General features: G+C 52.1%; 1 protein-coding gene across 2 annotated transcripts in view; it reads left to right on the top strand.

The window, feature by feature from the left end:
- Positions 1-15,775, top strand: part of IGSF3 (immunoglobulin superfamily member 3) — a 94,744-nt gene that overhangs the window by 56,801 nt on the left and 22,168 nt on the right. Inside the window, exons 3-6 of one of the 2 annotated variants that reach the window (XM_064643399.1) lie at positions 3,921-4,331; positions 5,199-5,588; positions 7,269-7,670; positions 11,243-11,647. In XM_064643399.1, coding sequence (XP_064499469.1) covers positions 3,921-4,331; positions 5,199-5,588; positions 7,269-7,670; positions 11,243-11,647 — 1,608 coding nt within the window. The remainder of the gene's footprint in view (positions 1-3,920; positions 4,332-5,198; positions 5,589-7,268; positions 7,671-11,242; positions 11,648-15,775) is intronic. The other variant, XM_064643404.1, reaches the window with a different exon arrangement.

Here is a 15,775-nt window from a genome sequence, read left to right as displayed (position 1 = left end):
TCTGTTCCCTGCCTGTGTTTTGGGAGACTGTAAGCCAGCTCCTTGTCCTAAAGTTAATAGCCATAATTAGCTCACCAAGTGCTCTTTGACTGTGAAGTGTGTGCATTTGAGCTGGGTTTGGCTGGAGCTGGGTGTGCAGCCTTCCTGAGGAGGGATGCCTTGGCGAGAGAGGAGCATCTCCAGGCTCCCCACTCCTTGTCCTGGCAGCTGGGCCCTGGGACTCTCCCTGGCTGGGTCCCTGACACCCTCTAGTGGAAATATTTATATTTAATATTTCAGGAGCTTTCAAAACTTGGCGGTGGTTTGTGAGCACCCTGTGCTTAGCAGCCCACTCAGCACCGAGTGTCTATCCCAGTGCCCTCTGCAGTGACCTGTGGCTTGGGGACTAATAGGACATGCTGTATTTCTTGTTCTTCAGTGTTGTAAGTACAAACTCAAACCTGTCAGCTGTGACTGGATCTGGGATGGCGGTAGTGCAGTAGGTTTGCTCCCAGAGATTACTTTTCAGTCACTCATGTCCTTGTCCAGCCACTTGCTGCCAAATCTAACACTGATGCTGGAGAGAACAGAGTTCTTCTGACTCCTCTGAAGGGTCCTGACAGCTACAGGGATGGACTTGTGTTGGAGGACAAGGAGGAAGCAAGACTGGATGCAGGGGAAGTGCAGAGCAGTCTGCCTGAGTGGCACCTTGACAAGAGGGGAGAGAAACAGGTAGGAGCTGGATGAAAAAGAGTGAGCAAGAGGATATGTCCTGCAGCTATGACTCAGATGTGGCTCTGCTCCCCTTCACACAGTGAAGTGACTCTCATCTAAGCTTACCAGCTTGCTTTCAAATGAAGCTCAGCTTGCAGAATGTCCCCAGAAAACCTGGTTCTTCTGTGGCAGGTGGCTGCAGGATAAATGTGTGGGCAGCTCAGCAGCGTGATGGCTGGCAGCAGAGCCAGGGCTCCCAGGTGAGCACCATGCAAAGTTACTTGTGTCCTGATATGCAAACTGGTGTCTCTGAAGCCTAAACAGGGCGACTGGCTTGGAAGGAACTCTCATAATGCTGTGTCCCACCCTAGTGAGCACCTTTGCAGTGTTCCCTGCTTGCTTCCCTCTCTGTGACTTCCAGCTGTGGTCTGTTCCAGCCTGATGGGCTATGCCGTGCCTGTGGCCCTGTTGTTGGTGCAGGCCAGCAGGGTCTGTGCTGTGGGGTGGTGTGTGGGTCTCAGCAGACCTGTGTCCCTGCTGTGGGAGTCCCAAGTGCTCTGCAGCACTCGGAATGAAATGCTCATTTGGCTTCTGAAATGGGCTGTGACCTGCTTGGAAAACAGCATTTTCCCCTTTCTCCTGCCAACTTCCCCTCTCCCCAAACCTGCTACCCGAGCCGCATCTTGCAGTGTAAATAAAACAGTCGTTAGTGCATCACTGGCCAAGAGTGAGGGTGGTGGTGTGAAGCATAGAGCCTTCCCTCCAGCCCGGCCACCTCAGGACTCTGGCTTGTCCCTCCCTGATCATCTGATCCTTTGGAAAATGGGCTTTCATTTAGCCAGCAGGTCTCTAGTCCTCCTGGTTAAGAAGGTGACACTGCCTGAACGTGTGTTCTTGCCAGGCTGATTTAAGACCACGGCCTCCAGGCTGCGTGCAACCCAAGAGCTCCTACAGACTCCTCTAACTGGGAGGATCTTGATTGACTCTTTTGACCAAAAGAGCAGGAAGAATGCAGCACAGTGTGTCAGGCATTCCCACAGTTAAATTACACCTTTAACTCATGCTGACACCTCCTGATTCTTCTCCATGAGTGCAATTTGCAATAACTTGCCCGTGTTGTACAAAAGGTGCTAACCCTCCAGCCAGGTTATGACCTGGAAATACAAAGTCATGGTTCCAGCTGGCAAAATGACACCCATGCCAACCTCCAACCTGCTCAGGGAACGGCCCAGCCTTCAGACAGGCTTCCCAGCATTACTCCCAGGGATGGGCAGCTCCATGTCTGGCAGGCCAAGTGCCTGGCCCCTACTCGAGCATGACCTGGCTTGTCCCACATAGCCAGGCAGGCTCCCGGGATCCTCTTGCTTTCTGCCTTGTGCTTCCCCAGAGAGCAGCTCTGCTGCTGAGCAAGGCTGGGGGGCATGTGGGGAACTGGTGGGGTGCACAGGGCTCTCAGACTGGGGGAAGGAGAGCAGGCACACTTTCTTCACAGATACCCGCTTTCACCTCACAAGCTGTTGCGCGGAGGCTGCTGTAGCGGGGAGCTCTGCCTTCAAAAGCACCTCAGCGGGAAAGTCACTTCAGCAAGATGATGATCAGGTTTAATTTATTTAAATAACATAAGGAAAGTTGTAGGAGCTCGTGGCTGGAGGGCAAAGAGAAAGGAGCTGTGCATCTCTGGAAATTATTCAGTGAGGTTTGAAATGAGAAGTTTAAAGCTTATTGTGCAGGCAGTGTGAACTGGCAAGGTTAGTTGCTGCTGTCACCACTGGCTTGGGAGTCAGGGGAAGGGGGAAAGGTGAAGCAAGCAGGATCCTGGCCATGGTCTGCCAGAAGCTGTTGCCAGGGAGCAGGGGATAGGAGCTCCAGCAGGAAAGATGAGAGGAAGGGAGGGAGTAGGGGATGTGGCCAGCGGGACAGAGGCAATAGCCTGTGATGTGAACAGCCTTACAAAGGTACTTTCCCCGACAGGAGCAGTAACCTGGGTAGTCAGTATGTGGTAAAAACAAATCCTCCCATCCAGGCTGGGTATGAGAAGATTTCCCTCTCGTTTACTCCCAACTCATGCCTTTTTTCTTTCCTCTCTTCCATTTTTGACTTTTCTGCCATAAATAATCCCAGTGGTTGTCTTCACTACAGCTCATTGCTTTCTGTAGCAGTGCCTGAATGAAACAGATGCAGCTTCTGGCAGCTCAGCTAATTTTGTCAAACCACCCAGTGCTGTCAATGAAACTGAACTGAGATATGTTAATTATATTCCACTGGTACGTGGCAAAACCGTGGGCATTAACAGGCTTGCTAACACTGCCTCGTCTGCAGAGCTGGGGAGAAGGTTTACATTCTTCTTTCTTTCCACATGATGTTTCTTGAGACAGCAAAGTCTAGAAAGGCTTCTTTATAAAAATTAAGTCTTATCATCTGGTGGCAGAAGAGCCTCTTGCTAAAATCAAGCAAGGTTGAGGGGCTGCGATTTTTTTTTTGTCATCCTGATTTTAGCAGCTGGACTTCCTTTCCTCTGGTTAATCAACTGGAAAAGTAGCCAGCAGTTTTATTACCAAGTGCTTTGACATAGCTGTGTCCTGGGAGCAGGCGTTGGTCAGGATGCAATTGCATTGCTGCCCTCAGAGGAGCCAGTTCCCTCTGAATGCAGAAACCCCTTCGTTTGGCCTGAGGGGGTCATTAAAAGATGAAATGATATAAACAAAGGAGAGGGGAGTTGGATCTCCTGACTTTTTTATGAGGGAAGATTAAAGGAACTGAGTATGTTCAGCTTGGCCCCACCAGTGATGAGGGGCAAAGACCATTCCAGGGCTAAGGAGAGGCTGAAGGATGTGGGCAAGAGGAGAGGTCACAGAGCATGCTGGGGGGACACATGATGAAGGGGAGGCTGCTCGTGACAAAATGCCTCAATGGGAAGTGGATATATTAAGCTGTGCTGCTCTGTAGTGTGATGGAAAACTCTGTTCCATTGCTGGGGCCCACTGAGCAGGAATTTGAGCACTGGAGTATGTGCAGCAGGACGTGGCCTTTCCCAGCTAACGGCTTTTGGGGTGATTCCCCTCTTTTTAGGGGCTAGATGTGAGTTAACAGGGCCTTGCTAATACATAATGATTAATTGCCACTGTAAAAAGAAACCCCAGCTCTCTTTTAGTGTGTCTGGGCTTTAGACTCAGCATTTTGGCATTGCTGACTCCGGGGCTGTGTTTCCCTGTCCTCCTTGGCTGCAGTGATCCCCGACTCGCTGCGAGTGACGGCGGTCCCGCAGACACTGAACAAAGTGGAGCACGACTCCCTGGAGCTGAAGTGCGAGGTGTCCAAGAGCACAGCCCAGCACAGCCACATCTCCATCGCCTGGTACCGGCAGCGGGGCAGCGAGGCGCCCGTGGAGGTCATCTCCCTCAGCCGCGACTTCGTCCTGCGGGCCGGCAGTGCCTACGCCCAGCGACAGGCCACGGGGGACGTTCGCCTGGACAAAGTTGGGGAGACCACCTCAAAGCTCACCATCTACAACCTCCACCCGTCAGATCAGGGAGAGTTTTACTGCGAGGCGGCGGAGTGGATCCAGGACCCGGACGATTCTTGGTACGCCATGACCCGCAAGCGCTCCCAGGGCGCCATCGTCAACGTGCAAGCCACTGGTCAGTGTCTCCTCGGCCTCTTCTCACTGGGCTGGGTGGTGGGAGGAGGTGGAAAAAGGGGCTGTGCCTTGTTAGGTGGCTGGGGTTTGGCTTCTTGCTTTGCCACGTGCCCCACTTGCGAGGCTGCTGGCTGGGTGTAGCAGGGCAAAGGAGGGCCCGAGCACTGCCTGTGGGCACGGCAAATGTTGGCAAAGAGCAACTTAAATTTGGGGGCTTGGGTGGCCTGGGTGTCTCCTGGTGTGGTCAGCCACCTGGGGCTGACACAGAAGCTAAAACATTTGCCTTAAGCACTTGGTGCTAGCACAGACAGTGAGAATTTTCGTAAGTGAAGAGGTAAGAGTGACACAGCAGAAAATAAAACTAAAACTTTTCAGCAGGCACTTCTGTATTGCGCAAGGTCCGTTTGCAAGTTAAAATCCTTGTAGCCCACAGCACAGTTCCTGCTAAGGATCTGAAGATCCAGCTGAGCTCTTTCTTCCTCTGTGATATCCCCAAAGGCTCTGCCTCTTGACTCCAGCTGAGCAGGGTGTGATTTAGGACTAGGCTCCAGGTCATATTCCACAGTGCTGCTGAATGCTGCTGTCACATCAGAGCTGCTCCCAGGAGGAGAGGCTGGAGGGAAGGGTTGTGACTGAGGAAGCCTCGCAGCTCTTTGCTTGCTGGGCAGGAAGCTGTCTCTCTGACAGCAATGGCCCATCTGGCCTCTCACAGCAAAAGCAAGTCCCTAAACCCTTTCACCTATGGATATGCACATCCAATGGATGTTGGCCATGGAGGGAGTAGCAAGTTGTAAACACGTCACGTGAGGAGTGCTGGCTCTCCTCATGGGCTTTGCTGTGCTGATGCATGAGAGATGTCTCTCCCCAGATAAGGAGTTCAGCGTCCGTCTGGAGACGGAGAAGCGGATGTACATCGTGGGGGAGCCGGTGGAATTCCGCTGCATCCTGGAGGCTCAGAACGTCCCCGACCGCTACTTCTCCATCTCCTGGGCCTTTAACAGCTCCCTCATCGCCAGCCTGGGGCCCAACGCCGTGCCGGTGCTCAACAACGAGTTTGCCCAGCGCGAGGCCCTGGGGCAGCTCAAGGTGGCCAAGGAGAGCGACAACGTTTTTGTGCTGAAGATCTACCGCCTCCGCCTCGAGGACAGCGGCAAGTACAACTGCCGGGTGACCGAGCGGGAGAAGACCGTGACGGGGGACTTCATCGACAAGGAGAGCAAGCGGCCAAAGAACATCCCCATCACTGTCATGCCGCTCAGTAAGTAGAGACGTGCCCATCCCCTCCTGGGGACTGTGCTGTCCTGGGCAGCCAGCTGGGGAAGCTGTGTTGTGCCCAGACAGTGGGGGAGAGGGAGGATCGGAGTTTGCGTGCTGTGGAGGCTTGGAATCCCAACTGGCAAGATTTATTTTTGTTGTTGAGGAGGGTATGGAAAGGAGGGATTGTGTGTCAGCTTCATAGGTGGGGAATCACGCCCCCACCAAGCTGGCAGTTTTGTCCTTGAGCTGAAGGTACGTGTGACAGCCTCTGACTTGCTCCTCACACCTCTCTCCTCGCCTTACTCAACTGGGAGTAAGGGTGCTCTAAAGTATTCAGCAGGCCTAGTGGGGAGACTGGCTTGGCCTTGGTTTATCCTAATAATCCTAATCCTAATCCTGGGTTCCTGCAGGCTGTTCAGTGGCGGCTGTTCAGCTGTCTGGCAACCCTGGGAGAAACCAGGGTTTGTGTGCTCCTTGAGCCCCAATACTCTTTGCATGAAGCTCTGTGCTGGTCACCGTGTGTCATCCAGCTCTGATGAAAACAAGCTGCTGGAGTCTTGCCTGAATGCTTTTTGTGTTTGTCAGACAAAGGTGATAAACACAGAAATAACAGGATCAAGAGGAGAGGGTCCACTGACTCATTCCTTGTTTTGCTCTCTGAAATTCAGGTAGCCATGGCATGATGAACCATGCATGTGTTGCCCAGGCTACCCTGACAGGGGGCTTTGGCCAAACAGAGGGTAGCTGAAAGAGGATTTTGTGCCATGTTTGTCTCCTATCTCTTAGGTTTGTAAGGAAATGCAGCCCTTTCCTCTAGCTTTTTTTTCCCCCTTCCTCATTTCTCCAAGAGAAATTCTGTTTCTTTCCTCTCCTACTGATATTTGGTCTCATTTGTTTGGCTTTGAAAATTACTCTAGCTAGAAATCTTGCACTTGACAAGTGTCTAAAATGTAGTGCTTCTATGCACAGCCATCTTTCAGACAGGCTTCATTCTTGCCATTTGATAAATCACCAGCTCTAGGAAAAAAATGTGATGATTTTTCAAGGGTGCTAAGTGTCCAAAATTCCAATGGAAGACAGCAGGAGTAACCAGCACTCACTATCGCTCAAAAACAGCCATAAAGCCTCTACATCTCTGGGAAGCTCAGAATACCAGATTTTTTTTTTTTAATGTTACCAAACAGTGATAGCTACCAGCAGTGTCACTAGCTGTGGGATTTTGGGAGACCTTCTCCCAGAAGGTGTTACAGGAACGGATGTAGCAAGATGGTGACCAGGGTGACATGAATTGAAAACCCCAGAGAGCTGAAAGCTTTTTTTTGGGAGGAGCCAGTTGCATGCAGTGCATATTGTAGCAACAGAAATTCCCTCAAGTTTTGCTGAGATCCCATCCTGGACCTGTGACCAGAAGACACGGCAATGTCTCGTGAGCCGCAGGCTCCCAGCTTTGGCCTACGTCTGCTTTGAGTGTGCAAGTCACCAGGAGCAGCTCGCTGCCCACAGGCTGGTTTTGGATGTGGTTAAAACGTGGCATGAGGTTAAAACGTGCCTGGACCCAAACGTGTGGGCAGTCTCCTGCACCTGGTGGAAAGCGTCTCTGGCCAGCAGCGTCCTTCTTGCAGCCCGAGAAGTGGCGAGTGTGTGTCATCTCCCCTGTGTGTGTATGCGTTTCTCTCCTTAGAGACCAGCATCTCCTTGGAGATTATCAACAACGCCAGCAATGTCTTGGAAGGAGAGAGCCTGCGCTTTGGCTGCAACGTGCGCTCGGGCTTCGGGCCCCAGAGCCGCCTCTCCGTCACCTGGCAGCTGGTGGACAAGCTGAACCGGCGCAGCGAAATCGTGCGTCTGGATCGGGAGGGCACCCTGCACCCCGGCCCCTCGTACGCTGAGCGCAGCAGCTACGGGGGCATCCAGGTGGAGCAGGTCCGGCCCGGCTCCTTCACCCTGGAGATCTTCAACAGCGTCAAGGCGGACGAGGGCCACTATGAGTGCCGGGTGGCCGAGTGGACGCGGACGCTGGATGGGGAGTGGCAGATGGTTGGGGAGCGGCACGCGGGCACCCCGGTGTCCATCACTGCTCTGGGTGAGTACTCGAGGCACGGGGGGCCGCGGGGCTGTGCTCCCCCCTGTGCCTGGCTGTCCCACAGAAGGTCACCTGCAAATAACTGGGGCTGCTCTCGGCACGCTTGCCCTTGCTTGGCAGCAGAATGGAGGCGCCCAGCTCCTGGTAGGTTGGTGCAGAACGTCTGCGTGCACCATTGCGTGTGGGGGCAGAGTCTGAGGGGTGGCTATGGCTGGCAGGAGCAAAGCAGAGGGTGGCTAAGGAGAGGGACAGTGCTTCCAGGGTCCTTCGGAGGGGAGAGGCTTCCAGTCCCATGTCATGTCCCCCCAGCATTGGAGCCGGGCTATGGTCAGTGCAGTGGTGGTGCTCCACTGGCAGTCTGTGGGCATTGAAGCCTCCTTGCCTGCCATGGGTAGACCTTACCTCTGCTCACCAGACCAGGAGAGGAAAATGCTGGGTGTCTGTTGGCCCAGCCACCAGAAATGGTGAGCATCTGTGACAGCACCAGAAGCCTTCAGAAAGCCTGATTCAGGAATGGTCCTCACTGCCTCTGCAAGGAAGCACTGAGCTGCTGGTCCAGAACTGCAACGTTGTCCGTGACCAAGGTGAACTAGTGCCTGGAATCATTGCAGCTGGGGCTCTGCTCTGCCAAGGGGCTCCTCCATTTCAAATGCAGTGAAACCACATCAGTTTAGGAGAGGGCAGGTAGGGCAGTAGGGATTTTGAGTGGATGGTGAATTACTTTGGTCCTGCTCTGGCCTTGGTGTATTAAGTCCTGGACTAGTTCCCAAAGTGATTTTCAGGAGGCTGAAGAAGGGATGACTGCTTCTATGAGGCCACTGATTTGCAGAATGCTGGGAGCTCTATTAAAAGGTCAAGATAGGATTTTTGGGGATTTTGTGTAGTTTTTTGGTGCTCTGCAGTATTAATCTTAAGCTTTGACAAGATGTATGAGACCAGACTTTAAAGTTGTATTGTATTCTGATTAAAATCTTGCTTTTTTCCTCCTTTCCTCCCTTTCACTTTTGACCTTCTTTCAGAGGCTGTTTTGTCTGGAGCTAGAAATCTTTTCTGTATAGATTCCAAAAGCAAGTAGGGATGTTCGTTTGTAAAGAACAACAGGCAAATTCTTATCTGGTTTCAATAGTATCTTCCTCATGAGGTCAGCAGCATTTGGCCCTCTACAAGTCCCAAGTATCAGCCCTTCTCTTTACTCTGCCACCTGCAGCAGTGTTGAGATTAAGTACTGAGATTTTAAAATGTGACGTTTTTACTCTTATTAAAATTTAAGATGTTCAGAATTGCACAGCAGTTCCAGAAGATGTGATGGAAAGGTCCCTCATCCTCCACTCCTCATCCCGAAGAAATCACCGGCTGTTGAGCATGTTCTGTCAAGTCCTAAGAAGTTCCTAGGTCCCTTTCTATAACTAGGAAAGCTAAAGTAGCTCCTAAAATATAATAGAGAAACTACCAAGTATTGTTTCATTGTTACTGAATCCGATATTTTTTGTTAAGCATACTGTTTTTGAGAGAGCATAATGTCCTGAGATACTCAAATGGAAGGTACTAAGAAAGAGCAGGAGAGGTTTATGGCTTCAGAAATTGCTAGTTGAAAAAAAATGCAGTAAATTCAGTGACACTCGCATTTCAAGTTAAGGTCTAATCGTTTGCCAGTCTGCCAGGGTAGGAAACTCTTTAGCTGAACCAGCACAGATGCTGTTCAGACCCATAAATCTGTCTACAGGGTGGCTCAGAAGCAATAGCCAGAAGAGAGATGTGCTGTCGGATGAGAGTAGATGTCCCTGAACTTTTGAGGATCTGGAGTGCATGGCAGGGCCTTCAGTCCCTGGCTAGCCACAGAAGGAGGGGACAGGAGACTGCTGTATTCTAGTAGTAGGGAGGTTTTACAGAAAATCTCCCCACTTTTATGCGTGGCTTCTCTCTCTCCTTTTGTACCAGCTCCCAAAAGAAGAAGGGCGTTTGCCTGTTAACCTAAGAGCCGTGATGGTGTTGGTGGAATTGAGGTCCTGAGAAACACACTTGGCTTTCACACAGCAGTTGTGTGAAAGTCTCTCCATGAAGCTTCCTCGCCCAGGCCAGCTGGTGGCTACACTTGTCGAAGTCAGCTGGTCTTGGTGAAATTAGGTGTGTTTTCTGGGGCCATCGATGGCTCAGTGGTGCTCTGAGCTGGGCCTGGTAACACGCGTGCTGGGGCAGGAGGGTCTGAAAGTAAGGGCTTACATGGGCATGACGCAGAGCAGTCCTGCAGGGGAGACAGCCTGGGTCTCACTCTCCTCTCCTGGGGGATCACTGAACATGTTGCAAGAGGTTTTAATCCCGAAGATTGACCTGTTTTCTCAGTAATAACACGTCCTGGAGCTCTGACACAGTGACGCCGTGGGGTTGCAGAGGCACTTGCTGAAAGTGTGCAGATACTGCACGTGCTGATCAGAAAATGTTTCTGTTCCTACTGGGCACTGTCTGGGGTCTCCCCAAGCAGCAGAGGCTGTGCTGGGGGCTGGCATGGTCAGCACTGCAGGGAGAGGGAGGAGAACTGTCAGCTGTGTGGGACACCTCACAGACCTTCCCAGGAAGGGAGCACTTCTTGGGGATGTTCGCAGAAGAAAACAAGGTTGCTACTAAGTCTGCTGGCTACACTGAAGTGATTGGAAGAGAAGAAAATATTTCTCTCTGCAGCTTGGCACAAATGAGCAATGGAAATATTCTGACCCAAAATGTAAGCCTGACTGGCTTGCAGTTGACTAACTGGGAAGATGTTATCTTCAAATTACTAAAGGACTGCTGATTTAAACTCCCCAAAACAAACAAAGTGCTGGGGGTAGACAAGTCAAAGTGTATTGACTGGCCTGCAGAGTGGCAGGCATGTGAGGATAACTGCATAAAGCCGTCCTGGAGCCATGATCTGGAAGAGAACAAAAGCCATGCTGTGGGAAGAACAGGAGCAACCAGCTTCTCTTTGTTTTCCCTCCATCCTGGGGTTTTGTAACCACTGCCACCTCTACCATGCATGAGTGAAGGCTGCTGCTTCTTGCTTTCCTCATTTTTCATTCATCTGCAGCAACCAGCTGCCTGCCTGGGGTGGGGGACGGGGTGGGACCCCCTGCCCAAGAGGTGGATGTGAATCATGGGATCTGAGAGCAGCCAGGCTGGTGCTGGGTAATTCCTCTGCCAGGTGCTGCTCCCTCGCCTCCGTGCTGCTGCGTTTCCGTACGGAGCTTCGGCAGCCTGCATAGGCTGGCTGGCTGCCCTTGGGTCTCGGGGGATCCCACTGCTCTGGGCAGAAATTAACCACAGTCCTCCTAACTCTGCAGTCAGTGCTCAGGCACGCAGTCACTGCTGGGCAGGCAGTCACTGCTGGGCAGGCAGTCACCACTGTGCAGGCACTTAAGTTTGTTTTCACCGCCGCTTTTCATGCCACTTTGCACTTGCACATGAGAAGCCAACACAGCACAAGCACGGGCAGCTGATTATTCCAGGCCTTCAGCTGGGTGGCCATGCTCTAGCTTTTGCATGCTAACAGCAGGGCCACACCAGGCAGGCGTCTCTCAAAGCCCCTTTCTCTCTCCCCGCAGAGGCCGGCTTTGCCGTCACAGCCATCTCCCGCACCCCCGGCGTCACCTACAACGAGTCCTTCGACCTCCAGTGCATCATCAAGCCCCACTACCCGTCCTGGGTGCCGGTGTCGGTGACGTGGCGTTTCCAGCCGGCGGGCAGCACCGAGTTCCACGACCTGGTGACCTTCACGCGCGACGGCGGGGTGCAGTGGGGCGACAGGTACGTGGGTTTCCGGACCCGCACCGCCATCGAGAAGGCCGAGTCCTCCAACAACGTGCGCCTGAGCATCAGCCGGGCCAGCGACACGGAGGCTGGCAAGTACCAGTGCGTGGCTGAGCTCTGGAGGAAGAACTACAACAGCAGCTGGACGAGGCTGGCGGACAGGACCTCCAATCTGCTGGAAATCAGGGTCCTGCGGCCAGGTGAGTGCCAGGAGTGCATGAGAAGGGCTGGGGAGGCTGTTGTGGGGATGGGGCACATGCCAGGGCTTGGTCTCTCCTGAGTTAGGACTGCTGTTGTGGCTGTGACTGACGTCTCGCACTTGTGGTTGGCTCAAGTGGAACTGCCCAGCTCTTCAGGCACAGATATGTTGGAGTTCCTTTATCCATCTCTGGATGGGGAACTGGGTCCTCTCCTTGCCTCTTGTATGCTCTTTATAGGGTTTTCTTCTGGGAATAGAGGTGGCTGAAGCTCAGTCCAGTCTCTGGACTGTTCTTGTGAGACAGAGGTGGTTTTCAGGTTGCCACCTCCATTGATCAGGGCAGACCAACCTGTGAAAGAGAGGAGAGGAACAGGACAAGGAGGATCAAAGAAGACATACGTTGTCACCAAAGCCTGCCCGTGCACATGCACCATAGGTAAGGTGCTGCAGCTTTCAGTCTGCTGGGGGCACCTTCAAAAGCAGATGGTGATCAAAGAGCCTGACTTTCGTCCCCACCAGAAATTGAGCCCTTTTGGCTATAAAGTCACCAGGGCCATGGGTACCCACACAGAGTGTGCAAGAACTAGGCAGCAAACACCTGGTGTGGCAGGGAGAGTCAGAAAACCTACAAGGTGCTTATGCTCCCTGTACAGCCAGTGGAGAGAGTGAGGTGCCTTGTGTAGGCCTCGTCACTGGTATTTTGGTGGTGCCTGTATTGTGCATGAAGAGTGCAAAGATATGTGGTCACAAGGTAGCTCTGGGCCGTCACTGAGCTGAACAGTTTATTTGCCTTATTGCTGGAGTTGATGTTTGGAGTGAGGCTTTTAACACCTTCAAGACTATTGGCTCAGGTCCTTGCTTGTCCATGTTAGTCCTCCTTTTGTGTTCCTATGCAGAAGGACTCCTTGGTAGGGTCTGTCTTCTAGCTTGAGCTTTGTGTTTTTCCCATCAGGATCCCTTTCCACACTCTCCTCCACCTTCCCCAACCCTTAGCATGTCTTTAGAAAAGTCAGGGATTGCTGTGAGCTCCAGGCACCTCATGAGCTCACCATCATCCTTCTTCCCTCTCTCTTCCTCGCCCTCATCTCCAGGTTAATCTTCTCCATTTATCTTGATTATCCTGCCTTGTAATATATGTTTTACTGCTTGCAAGGTCAAGTTGGTGATGTTCATCATTTTAGCTTATTTCCCTAGGAAACAGTGTTGAATGGATATGATCCCTGGAGTAATATGCTTCTTCAGAGCCCCTGTGTAAGACAGAAAGAGAAATCTTTGCTAACAGCTTCCAGAAGAGAGCCTGTGTGTCACAGCTCAGGGTGGCAAGCAGGACATTTAAACTGTGCTCTGGCAGCCAGTTTTTCTTTACTGGAGCAGTAACCATCAAGTGATACCTTAACAGAACAAGTCATCTAGGTCTCCATGGTTTTTACTTTCCCTGTCTCCCAGCTGCTCAACAAACTACTGCGACACAAATCTCAGCTGTCAGTTCAATGAGCCTTGCATAATGTTTGAGGCTTTATGGCTCACAAGTGGGGATGGAAGAGAAGAGGGACTCCTCAGAGCATTCCCAGCACTGTGGTTGCACTCTCTGTGTTTTGTTTCCGTGTCCCAGGCAGTCTCTGAGAGCGGATGGTTGATGTTCCACGTGAATGCAGTGTTGGCAGTCCTACCAGTGACTACTATGGTTCTCTCTGGTTTTGCAGGCTGCAGAAGGTTGTGTTGTGTCATTGCCAGGTGTTTGCCTGGGTAATCTCCAGTGAGGATCCAGGATGATGTGGGAGATGCCTTCCTCAGACACTTATGAATGAATGTCCTAGAGCCCCCACAGTCAAACCTGTGCTGATGAAGGGGATACTGGTTTTCAGATTGGTATCCAGGGCTTCTTCAGAAGGGGTCATTCAGGACACCTGAACGACTGAGCACCTGAGAGCACTGTCTGTGGCTGTACATCCACCTTAATCTGAGATAACCCCAGGCTGCTATTTGATGTCTTGGTCCTAGCTTTCTCCTTTCCCTTGCCGTTACCCCTGGGTTTCTGCCTTGACCTATATGCCAGTAAGCTTGGGGTGAGCTATCTCCACTACTGATCCACTGAGGGACACTGTAAAGAAGCCTTGTCTGGGGGTCTTTTGGCAGATGAAGCCAGAGTGTGTTTCCGGATTGTTGGGATTCTAGTTTCCTCTTGAACCCCTGCTCCCTATTTGTCAGAGTGACCTTTCTATTTGACGGGTTCCAGGTGCAGACATGGCAATCAATATATGCCAGCCTTTAAAGTGTGTTCAGGTGAGAAAGGTAAAATAGTGGCTGCCTGATTGCTTCATTAATCTCCTTGCTCTATGAAATCCCACATTCTTAAGGAATAGGTTGCTGGAGCTTCTCCTGGAACGTCGGTTTGCCATTTCAGTGCCCAGGCTGTCTCTCCCTGGCCCTCTTGCAGTGGGTAGTGTTTCTAGATGTCATCCGTGCTGAGAGGTAACTGCAGAGTTGGCAGTGCTGGTTTAAAATTGCATGTATTAATGTGGGTGCAGAGTAATTTCACCAGTGGGCCCACAGGTAATGCTGAGGGAATGTCAGCAGCTTGAAACAATACAGTCCTTTCCTGGTCCCAGGAAGAAATCAGCAGTGTGTGAGAAACGAAACACGTAGATCTTGAAGGAGGGAAGGAATAAGGGAGGTAATGGCAGCACTAACACAGCTCTGAATACAAGGTCTGTAGGCAGGATGGCACAAGTGTCTTGCATGACATCTGGCCACATTTAGCCTTTGAGTGTGACATTCCTGACCCTTTGGGCATGAAGCTGTTCTAAGGACTGGCATTGTGAGGAAATGCCCTATAAAGAGTGCTGGCTGTACGTGTGAGAGCTTATAGAGAATTTAGGTATCGTGAAAACTCACCAGCAGCAGCAATGGCATCTGAAACTCCCTTTCATGGCCTGCTCCTCAGTGTCACACAAGCCTGCATGCCTTGGTCTGCAAAGTAGAGGGAGGGTTGTGCACAGGTAGGGGCACAGGCCCAGGTAACTTGTGTGTGCTTTTCAGGGACAGACACCTGCACTGCTTTAGGGCGAGTGCTGGGTTTTAACTTCTGTGGGCTGGGGCAGAAATCCAGTCTGGTGTGAGGGTCTGTTGGACATGATTGTGGACCTGACTGGCTAGATTGCCTGTGGCTGTTGGATGTCCTTCCAATGCTGTGCTTTCCTTTTGACTTCCATGTCTCAAGCTGCCTGTTGTTTCTTTCTTGGTGAGCTCATGTTGCAGCGGGGGGAGGAGGAACAATAAAAGCACATCTCGGTTCACACCAGCTGCTTTCCCGAAACCAAAGCTGGCAGGAGACCATGCACAGGAGCACAGGTTGAACTTGGAGTGAGCCCTAAGGGCACGGGTGGAGATTTCTCCCCTCCTGCATCCTTGTGTTTGGGGCTCCCCTTCTGCTGCAGTATCTGGCCTGCCTCTGTAAACCTGGTTCTTTCATCAGGGATAGTGGAGGCCACCGTCCCTGTCCCCTGAGGTTTCACCACCATTTTCCCTTCTAGAGACACTGCCTTGACTCTTTCCAGGTGGGGAAGAGCATCCACCGTGCAAGCTTTACCAGGCTGATCTGCAAGAGATCCGTCAGGATAGCTGTGTCCTGTCTGTGGAGAGGACAGGAGTGGTGACTCCCTGGCACTTACAGGTCTCTTGGGGTTTAGGGGAAACAGAGGTACAGGCGGTTCCTGTTGAATGCAGGTGACCCCGGAATCAGTTGGGTTCAGGCTGAGCTCTCAGTGCTCACTCTGGGATGCCAGCTCTCCTTGCTGTTCTCTGCCACCTTCCTCAAGCAGCATGGGGGGGAAACAGTACTTGGGCTCTGTCTGGATCCTGCCTGAGGGAGGAAGGTGGTAGATAGATGAATGTGGGTCTAGAGGAGACCTCAGGGCTGTCAGGCAGGCTCTGTTCCCATCTCCTCCTTGGATCTTGCTTCTCCCTGCCAGGTTTTCCGGGATGGAGTGGCTGAGACAGCAGGTGCTGTCTGGGAGCAGTGCGTGTCCCTGTGGTCTGCAGGGCTCAGACAAGGGCAGCAGACAGTCTCTGGCAGCACAGTGCACGATGGGGGCTGTGCTGCAATCTGGCCAGGCCAGGGTGTCTGGGT

The sequence above is a fragment of the Pseudopipra pipra genome, chromosome 2 (genome assembly GCF_036250125.1).
Source record: "Pseudopipra pipra isolate bDixPip1 chromosome 2, bDixPip1.hap1, whole genome shotgun sequence".
NCBI lineage: Eukaryota > Metazoa > Chordata > Aves > Passeriformes > Pipridae > Pseudopipra > Pseudopipra pipra.
Note: the sequence above shows the minus strand (reverse complement) of the source record. Positions and strands in the feature narration are given on the sequence as shown.